We start from the raw sequence: 15,284 nt of genomic DNA, 5'->3' as shown, positions 1-15,284 counted from the left end.
TCAGTTTTTCAGAGGAAGGATGTTTTCCATGTGCACTGACTGGATAACGCCCTCTGTCTGCAGGTTAAATCAGTGACCTGCTCAGTAATTATATGTAGATCACTAATTATGCTCTAACTCACATGTACCTATTAACACTTTTTATTTGTTCCCCCCTAACAAACCAGCTGGGATTTTTTACTCAGTTTCATACACAAATAAGGCTTATGAATTCGCTCTTTGCCAATTCCTCATTCCTTCTCAGGTGGATTTTGAATCTGAACAATCAAAATCAACAGATGTAGAACCCTGAAAGGTGATTAATTCCATTATATTCTGTTAAAACTGTCAGCTAAATAGTGAAGAAGCTACCTGAATGAAAAATCACCCACCCTTTTCCACATAAAAAAAAAGGAAAAGAAGAAGCATCCATCCATTATCTGCAGCAGAAGGCAGGAGCATGTGCTGGCTCAAATAAAAGTAGGTGGATGTGGGAGGGAGCAGGGACACTGCCTAGTCTATAAAAGGAGAAAGGAAAAGCTAAAGATACTGGGGTGGCTGGAGGTGTTAGAGCAGGAAGGAAGGTTGGGATGTGGGAGGGAGTTACGAGTGCTGTACTTGGGCATAAGATCTTTGGGGAGGACAGAGTATATTGTAAAATGGAGGGAGGTGCATATAGAACACTGGTCAAAATTGGATAATCACAGTGGTATGATAGTAGATGACATACAATAGAAACCTTCAGGAAACAATTTTTTGCAGGTCACATAAACATCCTTATGCTCCCAGCTTAATTTATTTGGGGAAGGGAAGAGTCATGGCAAATGAAAGAGAGGCCTGAAATTAATTTTCCTAATGCCAAATAGTCTATCTTCAACTTTTTTTTTAGTCCTGTCACTTGTAGAGATTCTGATTTGAGACTGTAAATATTTAGTATTTTTGTTTTCTATATTTTTAATTAGTTTTGTTTTCTGGCTATATGCAGCCTTGACTCTAGGCTTACAAGCTTTTCTTTTCAACTACAAGGACTAGAAAGTTTCTCTCATAAAAGCTGTAATTCTTTCACAATCTCTTGCTTCTAAGAGCTGTTTCTTAAGCCAGAAACAGAAAGCAACTCAGTATAACTTTGTCTGTACAGGTATAGAATAACTGCTATGCTGCAACTTACATTTCTTGTTACAGGATGAACTGTCAAATGGATCTGAAACAAACATGATGAAACATTTTTAGAGAGAAAAGTTACAGTTCTTCTGATTTTCAGATGGATTGAATACGTCGTTCAAAAATAAGGTCTAAGATGCCTAAAACTGAAAGGCTTAAATATCAAAACTTTCCAACATAGATATGATTTCATTCCCCCACCCCCATAATTTAGGAAAATACATCTGTGCAATGCAAGCGTACATAAGATGACCTTTTACATACATGCTAAATGTCACACCCCACAAATAATCATAGGGACTTCAGATTACACTAGGTGTAAAAATATATACACATGCATTTCCTTGTGGTATTCCTTCACCCAAATCTCAGCCAACACTTTGCCCTTCTTTATTATCTTAGACCCGGACTCATTACTGATACAAGATGAAATTCCATGAAATAGAATAATCAACATGATGTGTGCCTGTAATTTCTTGCCAGTGTTTTCTTTGGAGATTTTAGCCTAACTTGTCTAAGGTTTGAAATCTTATACAGTAGTATGGCAATTTGATGTAAAATAGTTAAGGATACATATTTAGATGACATCTCAGGTTTTTTTTACTCCTATTCATAACTGTATGTTTCAAGCATATCTACACAGAGGATGATCTCAGTAAGCACAGGTACACCTCATCACAGAAGTCTGATAGCACCCTTTGATTCTGCATCCTAAGTATAATTCAGTTTTTAATTCAAAGAAACGATGATTTTCCATAGTTACAAAATTTACATTATACCTTGGAGAATTCTTACAGATACTGCACAATGAATATGCATGTCAAGTTTAATTTCCACAGAATTATTAAGTGCATGCCAGACATGTGTGAAGTCATATGCATGTATGCTTGAATGAATGCGTGGAGAAATTCACTTAAGTTCTTCCAAATTCTAAGGTCATTTCAGTTTGTCATTTTACTTCCAATTCACAGCCTAATCCTCAAAAGGAGTGTTGTTACCTAGTGTCATCCTAACACTGAAAGAGAAAAATTGTAGAGGTGCAAAATAATGGCTCATCCTTCAAAGAAGGAAAAAAAATCATCTGAGTGAAAAAAAGAATGGAACAACGATGTAGACAACACACTGCCAAATAACACAATACACTCCATACACAAGAAATTTTTCTCTTACAGCTTGCGACCTTGTTTTTTCCAGCTTATGAAAGACTAGAAAATATATTTGCAATACAGTTTAAGGGGTAACACTTAACTACAGTGCTATGTGATCCTCTTCTTGCTTCAAAAGACAACCTCCACACGCTTAACCATTTAATGACTTCTCATACATATCCTGAATATGAAGCTGAGTGCAGACTTGGCTCACCCAGCAATGCAAGCTCTTTTAATGGGATCTAGGATCACTGTCTACATCAGAGAAGCTTTTAGGCTTAAGTAACGTCAAAGGAAGATCACTGAGAGCCAGACTAGAAAAACTGTCATGACTTTCATTCTCTAAACTCATTTATGAGAAAACAAAACAAAACAAAACAAAAACACACACAAAAAAAAACCCTCACAAAAACAAAAAAACAAAAACAAAAACACACAAAAAAACCCAAACCACAAAATACTGCAGCCATTAGAGGCACTCACCTGAAGATTTTCAACTTGCTCAGAATGCTGGTTTCCCTGAGGAAGATGGCAATCATCAAGACGTCCTTGGGCCTCTTTAAGGGAATTCAGCTCATTTTTAATAGTGTCCATCTCTCTCCTCAAAGTTTCTTCCTAAAATAAAGCAGAGCACACAAACACAGACCCTTATTTAACATGTTCAAATACAAAACCACTATTTATCAACAGCTTAGCAAGTTAAAGCAATCCTTTAAAAGAATGAAGAAACAATAAGGAAATCTGTGTACAAAAAAAAAAAAGGCAACTCAAGATTTTTATTCACACCAGGATTTTAATCCCATTCCAATGCCACACAGACTATCCTTTTTTATTATTTGGCTCAGGATCATTATTTGCAGCTTTTTCCCCTTTTTCCTGTTTAAAAATAAACACGTTTGTAAATGTTCATTCTCTAACACATTTTCAATGAACTATAACAATAAAGGATTTTCTTCCCACTACTTCTGTAACAGCCTCAAGAAAACAGTATTCTTCAGTGAGCATGCAATAATTACATCTTTCTATTCAGAGCAAAAACTAATTGCAAGACAAGTTGTAAAAACAAAAACAAGCAAGGAAACAGAGTAATTTTTCAGAAATACTCTAATCTGATTTACAACTATTTCCAAAGCACTGTATAACATTAATGCTATCCATGATTATGCTGTTAAGAAACTAAAAGTCCAAAATTAGCCACAGCAGAAAAATGGCTGTTGGAGTGGGGAGTGTCAGACGCAAAGACAGACATTATCTTCTAAAAAGGAGATGCAAATACTCCTGTTAAATAAGTAGGGAATTCCCATGTCTACACAGGATACTATGTTATAAGACACTGCTAGAAATCAGAGATAGTAAGTATCTCAGAGCAGAGAGCATCAGAACAACGCAGTTATTTTGTAGTCTCATGGTTGCAGTGATCTTCACAGTGGCAATAAAGTCAAGGAATTAAGACAGCAGGATTACAATTTCCACACAGATTCCCTGTGTCAGTCCATCAGCTTCAAAACCTTTGTAATAGTAGATGTAGAAGAAATAATTAGCAATTACTGAAGTATTTAAAAAAATAAAATTACAATGTAGAAAGGATAGCAAATTCTGCGGATAAAACATTGTTTAGATGTATATAGAAATGAACGTGGTTTTATCTAATCTAATCACCTTTTGCTTCACAGTAAGAGTTGAATAATTCCAGTCAAATGTGGACTTCTGCTTCAATGCAAGCCTTCAGCAGCTCTACCTGATTCAGGTTGAGATTGCTTCCCCACCACCACCTTTGGAACTATGGCCCTGCACAGGTACCTTCCAGGTACCCCAGATAGTGTTGTCCTGTTTTGTTTTTTTTTCACCCCCACAGTATGTAACTGACTACTGATTTTTCAAGGTTTCTTAAGGGTAAAAGAGTGCAGCCTAGAAATGCTGGTATTCCCTTAATATTGTAAAAAACTGTACTGAAAAATACATAAAATTACATCCATTTCCATGCCTGGGCGTAATTCCAGAATATCTTAAAGCACTAAAGACAAGACAACACCAAACACCCTGGGGCTCTTACTTTGTAGAACTGCACTGACCTTTTAAAGCATAGAATTCAACATTTCTCCTAAATCTACCTTTTAAAAATATTCATTTCTAGATGAGTCTGCATTAATGGAAAAGAAATTGGTTGCTTTTATTGTAGTAATTCTGCGATATTTTCTTGTTTTTTAGGAATTATCTGAAAGTCTTGATGACTATTTCAAAACCCTTTTAATACTTGAACATTTAATTTAATAAACCTACCTCTTTCTTCCAAATTCTTAGTGCTTTCTCATGCTCATTCTGAAGATTAAGGAACTTTTCTTCATTTTCCTTTGCCTTCTCCCTTTGCAGCTCATTATCTCTTTCAAGTGTCTGCAATAAAATTAATTATCCAAAAAATAATCAATACCACATTAATGAATTTTGATGTGTTTTATGTTGCTTGGACCTTTGCTTCTAACATGCTGAAAGTGCCACACAGATCAGTGATAATGTGCTATCTCAACAATAATTTTCATAAATTAACAGAAAGGTGCTTATAGTTTTGCTAACAGGAAACAGGGGGAGGTTATGAAAAAAGAAATGGCTATAAAAGGGTATAAAAACACTTGCCATTATTCAGTTTCACTGCATAAGTTTTAATGTGCTGAAAAAAAAGTCATATAAAGTCCAGAGATGAGAAATGTGAAATGTAGCACAATCTAGACCTTAAAGAAAGTACTTAAAGAAAAAGCTACTCTAGAGCAGAAGAGAAAATATTAATATTCTGACCAGTTTTCTATCCTAAATTGTTTAGTAACCTATCCTATAAACTGCATAAACTTCAAATTCTAAAACATCTATTGGAACGTGAAGCATTTACTATGTGACTGATTATCATTTAATTAATTTTACACAACCAAAACAGAATAGGAATGCACTAAAATAAAAGTAATGCTAAGACTTTATACCACCTTAATTGTACTTGCAACATTTTTTTAGTTAATTGTTTGAACTCTACTGTGCCAAATTAATGCACTTGTATAAATCAACAGTAACTTCTGGGACACCTCAGGTACTGTTGGAATTTTTATTGTATCACATTTTTACAGCAAACAATAGAGAAGATAAAGGACTTACTGCATCCATTACCTATTATAGATGACACAAGTATATTTGATAATGTAAACATACCTTTAATGCATGTAGCTATATGACCAGCTATATATTTATGGCTCTGCTGAGTTTCTTTGGAAATCCACAAGAAAAATGTTGAGACATTACTCCAAAGCTGTTCCTTCCTATTTAATCTTTTAACTAGAAGTGAGTCTCCTTCCTGACTCACTTAACAATTTTTAATACCTATTTTAATTTATCTGTACCACTAATATATATATATTATACATACATACATATATTACATATATATGTGTGTGTATATATATATATATATATATATATTTTTTTTTTTCAAAGGTATGACACTAGGAAAACTCAGATTACCTGGCATGTTTATATACATGGAAAAAGTTGTTCATAAGTATATAATGATTCTCTCTAACATATTATGCAATTAAAAAGATGAAACAATTCAGCAATACATTGATTGTATAGACTGTATAATTGTACACTTGTTCAGTATCTTTCACACAGTTCTACAAAACAGGAGTGCCATGATATCCTTTCTCTTCCTCTCTAACTAAAGGATTCTTTGGTCCTTGAAGATAAACACATCTCAAATTCAGTCTCCTCTGAAGTGGAATGTGTTATAGCGTAGCTCTTAAGGCAAAAGAAGCAGCAGATTAAAGTATAGACATGACTGCAGAAAGAGGAGTTTGCTGTCTCGCCCAGGCTTTCCTTGAAAATCTCCACTCCAAAAGCAAACCTTACCTTTGCCCATTTAGTGCAAAAAACTACTGTGTAATGAGCCCACTGGGTACTGGGCCCTCCCAGTTTGACAGCCTTTGCTTACCAAAACACTTGAAACAGCAATAATTCAGAGTTAAACTGTCTCAAATGCCTCCATATAATCAAAAAGAGACATAATAGAGAAGCAGTATGGATGTCAGGAAAATAGCATCAGCCTAAAGATATTAAGTAACTGTAAACACTTAAAATCCTAAAGATCCTACATAGAATTATCAACAGATGCATTTCTTTCTTAAACAGAGCACTCCCATTGTTTCAATATTAAGTACTGTTACACCACTTGAACTTGAAATTTGAGGGACAGGTGTGCAGTACAAAATAAAGCTGCATCCATTATAAATATACAAATCAACAAATCTAGCAGTAAGAATATTCTTTGGAGATCAAGAAATGGTTTCTGATTCCAAGGGATAGTGACCAAAAGTATTCAGTTAGTAATCCCCAAAGGACAGAGGTTTTGGAATGACTGGCAGATGGATCCATTAGTGTGTGTGAACATTGTCCCAGCACTGCAGAACAGAACTCACCTAAGCCAGAGTCAACACAGTCATCTCAGTTAAAGGTTTGTATGTAATTTGTGAAATTAGTGGAATTAAAACTTAGGTATGTGTTAGTCCAGTAATTCAACATATATCCACTGCACCCCTTTCTATACAAGGCTCAAATAGCTTCTTGTACAGCTGCTGACAAGACTAACAGAAGCAAACCTGTCTCAGGCTTGTACACCTTGTTCAACAATATCTTACACAAATAGATACAATGCATTGGGATGTTGAATACAAATAATTCATCACCTTCAGAACCTACTCATCATATTGAGATTGAATTGGTAGAAACAAGAGCAATAGATCTCAAATTAGCAGGAAAGCAGGTAGAGTATTAGTTACATGGAAAAATCCCTATTCATATTTTCTACTTGTCACTAGTAAAAAATGACAAGGCAAAGTAAGCATCTTACAAGGTCTCATCCCCTGGAACACCTCAGTAATTGTCTTACACTGTCAGCCAAATGAGTAGCTGTGAAAAGCAACATATATTTTACAACTACTATTTAAAAATGGAGACAGATATTTTTGATAGAGCAAAATAATGTCCACAGTTTACATGGAAATGACCAGAATGTAACATCCACTTTTAAGATCCTTAAGGATCCTTGTATCCTGAAATCTGTCAGTAATGTTATGAATCGATTATCTCAAGCTTCTGCTTTTGTTTACAAAGTCATTGCAATCAACTTAAAAAACAAACAAACAAAAAAAGCACCCTTCCAAAATAGTATTGTACAGTTATAGTTAGATATGGATAAAAATAACATATAATTAAGAATAGTTCTATTAGTAATCCCTAAATGGCAGATCTGATCAGAAAAGATGACCATAATCTTCAGTGCATTGGGCCAATTATAAGGAACAAGTCATATAATCATTTTATTTCAAAATACTTGAAAGTAACTTTAGAAATGTTCTGGTTTTACCCTCCAGAAGTGGCTGATCAGAACGGCAACCATAATTTACTTTAGGGGAAGAACTAAAAGAGGGAAACCATAGACTGTGTTTCAAGGTTCACGCTGACAGTTAAGGAGCTGAGGGAGCAATGGAAGTGGGGTCAAAAGTTCTGAGAAGCTTACAGATGTCTTTAACAGCCCTAGACTTTAAAAATACATAATAGATAGAAGCAGCTTGTCTAATCAAGGAAAATCTGACCTGATATTCTTCTCTCAGTGCATTTAATTCACTTTCCATTCTAACATTCGTTTGGGTTATTCGCTGAAGCTGCTTCTGTGCACATTGTAGAGATCTGAGGATTTCCTTGTGAACAAATAAATCAGGGTACATTGAATAACTGTTTCTCAAGTTTAAACAGAAACCAATTTACACATTTGAGATTAACATACATAAATATGTTATATTCCTGTATCTTATTGCAACCAACATTTGGAAAGCAACCACAACTCCTCTGAGCTCTTTCAGCCTTCTTTCTAGAAAGAAATATTCTTTTCATTGAAGTTTAATTTACACTTAGTTGGATTTCACATCTAGAAAACTGAACCCAGCATCACCTGATATGTCAGCAGCACAGCTGGTTATGTCTTTTGAATCCAGTACAGTGTCCACTGAACTAGACAAGATCACTTCTCTACATACTGTTCAGTGTAAATCAGCCTATAATTTAGATAATATATGCAGTCCAATAGCCACTGAAAACAACATATTCAGTTAGTCCAGACAGTGATTTTGTAGCTCTCTATAATAGAAAAATCTGGGTGTTCTAACCCAAGTTCTTGAAGAAAACATGAAATTAATCTCTGTATTAGAGCTACCCCCACCTCCAATTTATACTAAACTAGACGTATATTAAAACAAACAATCCTAGCTACTCACATGGAATTTTGTAGAGAAATATAGGCAATACCATTCCTTCTCTTTGATAACACAAAATGACCGCGTGAATTTGGCAACAAGCATCTCCACAGCAATGCTTTTAATACATTCAGAAATGTATATGACATATCACTCATTTTGTTGGTTCCTCTCCCCCCCCCCCCCCCCCCCCAAGTTTATCAGTACTAATTTTTTAAAAGTGGATTCAAAATGCAAATCAAACTTCTACAGATTATCCTTTATCTCCTATCCTTTAACATGTGCTCAGTGAGTATACAAGGAAGTTGCTAATTTTGACCCTTCCTTAGAAGGAGGATGGATCACACTGTCTTGAAATGGTAGTTTAATGAACTGCAGAATGAGGATTCTGCAACTATGTAGGAAAATAATATTTGCAAAGCAATGTATTATGGTTATTATTACAGGGAATAAAATTTTCATGCTGTTTTTGTTATTTGATTCCACGTACCTGGTTTGAACATTAGGATTTGCTCAGGAAATTAGCAAATAGTAACTTAAGTTTGTTACAGAGGAACTGTAATGCTGATCAGCTTTGTACAGGTGTAGTTTTATAATCTAAACATATAAGCTCTGTATGAATTCTACCTGGTTGCGTCATCAACAGTATTATAACAAACTGTTGGCAACCAGAAAGCAAAACAGCAAGAATAACATGCAAACTTTATTGCTTATTTGTTCTCAAGAGTTATGTTAAAAACTATTTTCACAGGTGTACCAGATGCCTCCAATCTGAACTTAAAGATGAAAGTTGACTTGGAACAAGGCATCAACTTAGTTGATACTGCTAACTTACCTTGTAAACATTGAGAAGACCCCACTTATATACTTTTCAGAAGTATTTTATTAATAACACAAGTGATTTTATTTGCTAAGATCTTTTAGGAATCTTAAATATATAATGCATTTTCCTAAGCAATCTTAAATAGCAAAGTTATTAATATAACTTACTAGCTTCTCTTCTTTAATGTTAGCGTTTTCTTCTTGAACTCTTTCACTGATTGCTGTCTCCTTAAAAGAAAAAGGATAGAAGGAGCACAAAATGTTATTGAAGGCATCCAAAATTACTGGTTTTGATTTTTCAGTAATATTGCATGAATAGAATATTTTGAATCCTCATGAGACTATCTAAAAATGTGAAAACTATTTAAACTATATTGAAATGTCTTTTCTTTTAGCTATAAAAATACACTTCCATTCACGTTCAGATGAAGAACAGAACATATTAACCAAAAATTTAATGTGTTTAAATTCCAAAATACCATTCTGATTTTTTGTTGCAGTTCTTGAAACTGTTTTTCCTTTGCTGCAAGATTGATGTTTTCTTCTCCCACCCTGTTCTGAGATGTGACCTTGGACCTTATCAAGTCTGTAGTTACTTTCTTCAGTTCCTTAACACAGGAAACACATATAAATAGTTCATCCAGGATAGGCATTGCAATTCAAAACAAAGACAAATCTTTTAAACTATCCTGAGTCATGCCCTACTTTTAAATAACGTATGGAAACAGCTAAATATATTAAATCAAGGAACCAAAATTGACTCACTAAACTTTAAACTTGTCAAATGTGGCTGAAAGTTTATGTTAATTGGTAAAATGTTATTGGACTGATATTGCTTTCATTGTTTGAAGTACATATGATACTTCCAGATTTGATATTTTCTCTTCCTGGAAGTGCACACTGTGTTGATATTGGTGAGGCCTCTTACACAGCAGGAATAAAGTACATTCTGAATTACTGGGTATGTTCCTTGGATTCAGGAGGGAAAAAAGAAGGATGGTGACTATCTGGTAAAAGCAGGAACTGGCTATAAATTTGAAGGATCTTTGCTTCTTCCTGAAACATTAATTACTTAATCTCAGGAGAATTCTAAATTAATTTTATATTAGAAGCTTCAACAACATGATTTTCCATCTAAAATATGCCTTTGATTTTATAGTCCTTATAATCTCTTAAATATCCTGCTTCTTTTTTCCTTTTTTTCCTCTGGTGGGGTGGTATCTGTTTTCTAACCAGTTTATTCTGAGCTCCTAGTGCAGCAAATAAACAGCAAAAGCTTTGATCTCATTAAATTACAACTTATAGTTCCTGGAGTCATAAATATTGTGCCCTATTCTCCCCCACCCCTCCCATTCTGCTACAAGGTAGTCTGTTTAATATCGCTCTCTCCTTGAGCGCTCTGACGTTTACTCAGACAAATAGCAGAGGTTATGAATGCTGTTCACAGATAGTATCAAGAATTCTTCATGATGCCATAGCGGTGAACCATGCATTCAGAATGGTAATAGTTTTATCTAACAACTAAGTTTGGTCTGTTTAACTTTTCTTCACAAAACTGGAATTCCATCTTATCAGAGACCAATGGGTTTAACTGTTCTGGACAAAATCAAATAACAGTACAAAAGAAAAGGGAAGATTATGTAGCTGGAACTTACAAATACAAAGTTACACGGAAAATACAAGTATAGATACCACTTTTAAATAAATCATTTTGTTTCCTCAAGGCTTTATTTCTCATGTATTTGAGCCATAAATAAATCTAAAATGATTTAGCAAGGACTAAGTGTAATAGCAGAATCAATTATAAAATTCAAAGAAGATAATGCTCTACAACTGCAATATTCTGTAAGCTAGTAAGGTTTTTCCCACCTTTGCAAAAAACAACCACTACCACTACACATCTTTTAATTGTACTGTATTCACTAAAACAGCAAGAAGAGTTCTTACATTTAAGAGGCAGAAGGTGCAGTTTTAGTTTCGTAAAACTGAAAAGTGCACCACACCGATCTTCTACAGAGAACCAAATTCATGGTACAGAGGTTGTGTGTAGTACTACACAAGCAGGTGCATAAGCCTGCTATGGATCTGAGACACACCTTGTACAATTCAAAGCATATTGCCTGGTGAATTATCACTTATTTTGTGATGGGGAAAGAAAAGTAATTAGTCATTAGTAAGTAATCATGGTTTTGTGGAAGAAAAGATAACTGGATTTTCTTCTTCATATATAGCAGGTGGATGTGTATAATCTATCTGGAATAAAACCCACATCTGCTAATCTGCCAGATCTGTGAGCAGAAAAGCAAACAAAAACAAGAGAGCCAACACAAACCTGTTCACCAAAAATAATGGGAAAGTTTAACCGCAGTGAGGCAATATATGTAAGGTATGTAGCTGTAAAAATAATTTTAATGCATAATATACATTTTCTTCTATTTTGAAAGTGAAAAAGAAAAAAATCAGCCCCAGAATTCTTGCTTCCTTTTATAGCAGCTTTCTGCCATTAACACAATCACTAGAAACATTTGAACTCTAGAAATTGCATCTAGAAAATAATTTTATCAGTTTCAGGGGAATACTAAAAAAGAAAAATAAGGCTTTTAATCTCTTCCTTGGGTGTGTTGTTAGCAGCACCACTCAGACACATGCTTTCAAGCCAGCTTAAAAGTAAAGGGTATCACAAAAGAAACAGACCTGTTCTTTAAATATCTTTCTTTCCTTTTGCTAGTTAATCTAAGCCATAAGTTGCTCCTTCTATCTTTTTCTTGGTACAATTCAATTTGATCAACACAAAATTTTATTCTACTCTTCCTCAGGGCCACACAAACGTGTATGTCAGCATGATGTGGTAGCACAGCATGGGAAAGGGAGCCAGCACAGGCATATGTAACTGCTTCCCAAGACAGGATTCATACCTTATGCAAATGGAAAGTTTGTCTAAAGTAACAACCACATCTTTCTGCACTCTCCAATCAGTGCAATCTGATAATTTGATAATCCTCCAGGCCTTAAGCATCGTAGCTCTTTCTCAAAGGTTAGCTTCATTCTATTGCTTTTAATGGTCAGATTTCAATGCAAGCTTTTGCACAACACTAGAAAAAATACCCCCACATTGACTATGTGTTCAAATTCTAAGACAAACATTACTGAAAAGGAAATTAAGCCAAGCTATCTATCAGAACCAGACTAGTAAGTGGACAATGCAAAGAGCAAGCTACCACCTCTCCAAATACTTCTTTCCACAAATTCTTGTGCAGAATGGACATCAACTTAAATCAGGTTTTACTGTTCTATGTATGACTAAACACCTACATCATATGTAATTTCACCAAACCTGGAGATTAGTTTACTGTTTATGCATAAATTTTGACTAGAATTTACTAGCTTCATATTCCTATTAAGGAAAGAGTAAGAGATCATTGTAGTCCAAGTTAAAATAAAGGCTGAGGTAAGAGCTAACAGCTCACAGGTGGTAAGACCTGTTAGAGGTCAGTCAAGTATCCAACACAGATAAAAACCAGTTACATAAGATACCACAACTGGTGTTGCAGATTTAAAGACTTCTTTGAGCCTTGTAGCAACTGAAGATACTGGTGTCCTCAATACCAGTTTCCTCCGTGGTCTGGATCTGTTAAAAGTCCCATCACCTCCACAACGGTTACATTTGCACAATAAGGGAAAACTCCTGACTGCTGTCTCTTGCAATGGTTATGCTAAGTGAAAGGTAACTGCGATGAAATAAATCTACCTCAATTCTTTGGGGTTCAAGAACTTCCTTTCTAGTCAGTTATGTACTGATCCAAGAGATGAGCCCACCACCATTCACTAAGAAAATCTGTGAACTTAGTGTCGCTAGAGGTACACATCAGCAATATACATTCATACTACTTAACTTTCCATAGATGTTCTATAAGCTGCAACTTACAATTTATCACCCAAGAGCTTAAGAGTCAGTAGTGTGACTTTAAAAAAAAAAAAAAAAAGGGGGATCAAGCAATATGTTTCAATACTGAAACACACAAAACATTATTAGTTTATCTCACACACCTCTGTTACTCACAAATTTAATTACATAAAATTTTCCTTAACGTTATTTATTTTTCTACTTCTCCAATTACTTACCCTTGGAAGACTTCTCTGCAATTAATTATTCTTGGTTTCTTAACTAAAAGCAACAAATCTAATTGAATGTAATGCTTGAAAGTTTCTAAAGACTCCTGGAATTTTGATATTTATAATACATTTTTTCACATAGATCGTCACTCACAATCCTCAGTACTTTTTCTTCTGCTCTTCCACCCCACTAAACTTGTTAAAATATATTTATCTAGTCGATAATATTAAAATGTTTGAGAAGGTGTGGATGAAACAAATGAAAATGAAGCTTAGTAGTAGATCAGGAAGCTAAAAATAATCATGCATTGGCAAAGCAAGGGATAAACCAAACTGGATTTTTGGGTGGTTCCATGTAGAGTGAGGAGTTGAACTCAATCCTTACAGGTCCCCTCCAACCCAAGGTGTTCTATGATTTGTTCCTTTTCTGAAATCCTCACAAAATCAAAAAGAAAGAGGATAGCCAACAGGAAGGAAAGGATATGGAAACAATGAAGTATGGAGGATATAGTGTTTACAGAATAGAATTTTGTCTTCAGATGGTCTTTCACCTCTTCTCATGACTGTATTTAAAAAACAGCTTAAAAGATAACTTTATTCTTACTCCTTTTTTTTTTTTATAACTCAAACAGTATCCAGCAAATACTAGCTTCAGAATACAGGAGGGGCAGGAAAATGCTTAACAGCCAGGCAACTTTGTCCATGGCATCCCTTTGACCTGACTCGGTCACCCTGCCTCGAAATTCCCTCACTTTTGAAAGAGATTCAATTACCTGTATAATTCTGTGTTCAAGATCGCAGTTCAATTCTATAGCTCTTTCTACCCTTTCGTGTTCTGTCTGCCTTTAACTACACTGAAAAGACTACTGTTACCCTTCTGCATCAGATGGGAGATACAATAACTACATAGTGCAGGAAGAAGACAGATGGGTAATACTCCACAAAAAACAAGTAGGCCACTATGAAGTAAATAAAAATCCATCAATCATCCAATGCATCTATGTTTAAAATAGGATGCTAAGACAAATATAACCATTACTGATAGAATGAAGAACAGTCCTACACTGCTTGTACACTACTTCTATTAATACTAAAGCAGCTTGAAGAAGTCCAGAAGTCCACCTACAGATTATGAAATGAGTACTGTACTTACTTCCTTCAGATTACTTATTTCAGTCTCTTGTCTTTTATTCACTGACGTTAGTTTCTTATTGAGCTGTATTGCTTCCTGTACTTTAAACAGAAGTTAAAATGTTTATATATACACCTCCAGATTTAAAGTATTATTTGATTTATATCTGCTATGTATATGCATATAATACCTAAAATCATTAAACAACCATTTGGAAAGCAGGCTAGTATGCAAAATAGGACTCAAGAACTCTGTGTATATATTATGATCATATATGGAAGATTTACAACAGATAGTATCCGTTGTTCTATACTTCAAAGAACTACTTTAATTGTAATTTGTAACTGTAACTTCATTTTTACTGTCATTTAGCATCACTTTATTAGCATTACTTCTCAATTAACAAAACATTAACAGAAGAAAATACTGAAAAATGTCTTCTGGTAAAACATAGGCAAAAATTGGTAAAATTTTCAACAAGAGTCATGTATTCCCAATCTATCTTTAAAGTACTAATAATGGGACACTGGTAAGGCAATAAAGTAAATATATTACACAGTGCAGCATTTTGCATATCAACACCATAACATCAGTTTTCACTTTCTCATATTCCTACATGCTGTTTTAATACAGCAAATAAAG

The 15,284-nt window shown here is 34.6% G+C and overlaps 1 protein-coding gene across 13 annotated transcripts in view; it reads right to left on the bottom strand.

The window, feature by feature from the left end:
* CCDC73 (coiled-coil domain containing 73) overlaps positions 1 to 15,284 on the bottom strand; it is a 66,342-nt gene that overhangs the window by 8,288 nt on the left and 42,770 nt on the right. For 6 of the 13 annotated variants that reach the window (XM_032444717.2, XM_032444718.2, XM_085549911.1 and 3 more), the window contains 7 exons: positions 14,664 to 14,743; positions 9,877 to 10,005; positions 9,566 to 9,625; positions 7,919 to 8,023; positions 4,569 to 4,679; positions 2,772 to 2,903; positions 1,148 to 1,180 (listed from right to left, as the gene is read on the bottom strand). In XM_032444717.2, coding sequence (XP_032300608.2) covers positions 1,148 to 1,180; positions 2,772 to 2,903; positions 4,569 to 4,679; positions 7,919 to 8,023; positions 9,566 to 9,625; positions 9,877 to 10,005; positions 14,664 to 14,743 — 650 coding nt within the window. The remainder of the gene's footprint in view (positions 1 to 1,147; positions 1,181 to 2,771; positions 2,904 to 4,568; positions 4,680 to 7,918; positions 8,024 to 9,565; positions 9,626 to 9,876; positions 10,006 to 14,663; positions 14,744 to 15,284) is intronic. The other 7 variants (XR_014946937.1, XM_032444719.2, XR_014946936.1 and 4 more) reach the window with 4 other exon arrangements.

This window comes from Coturnix japonica, chromosome 5 (genome assembly GCF_054131305.1).
Source record: "Coturnix japonica strain WE chromosome 5, WE-NBRP24, whole genome shotgun sequence".
Lineage (NCBI taxonomy): Eukaryota > Metazoa > Chordata > Aves > Galliformes > Phasianidae > Coturnix > Coturnix japonica.
This window is presented reverse-complemented; position numbering and strand designations above follow the sequence as displayed.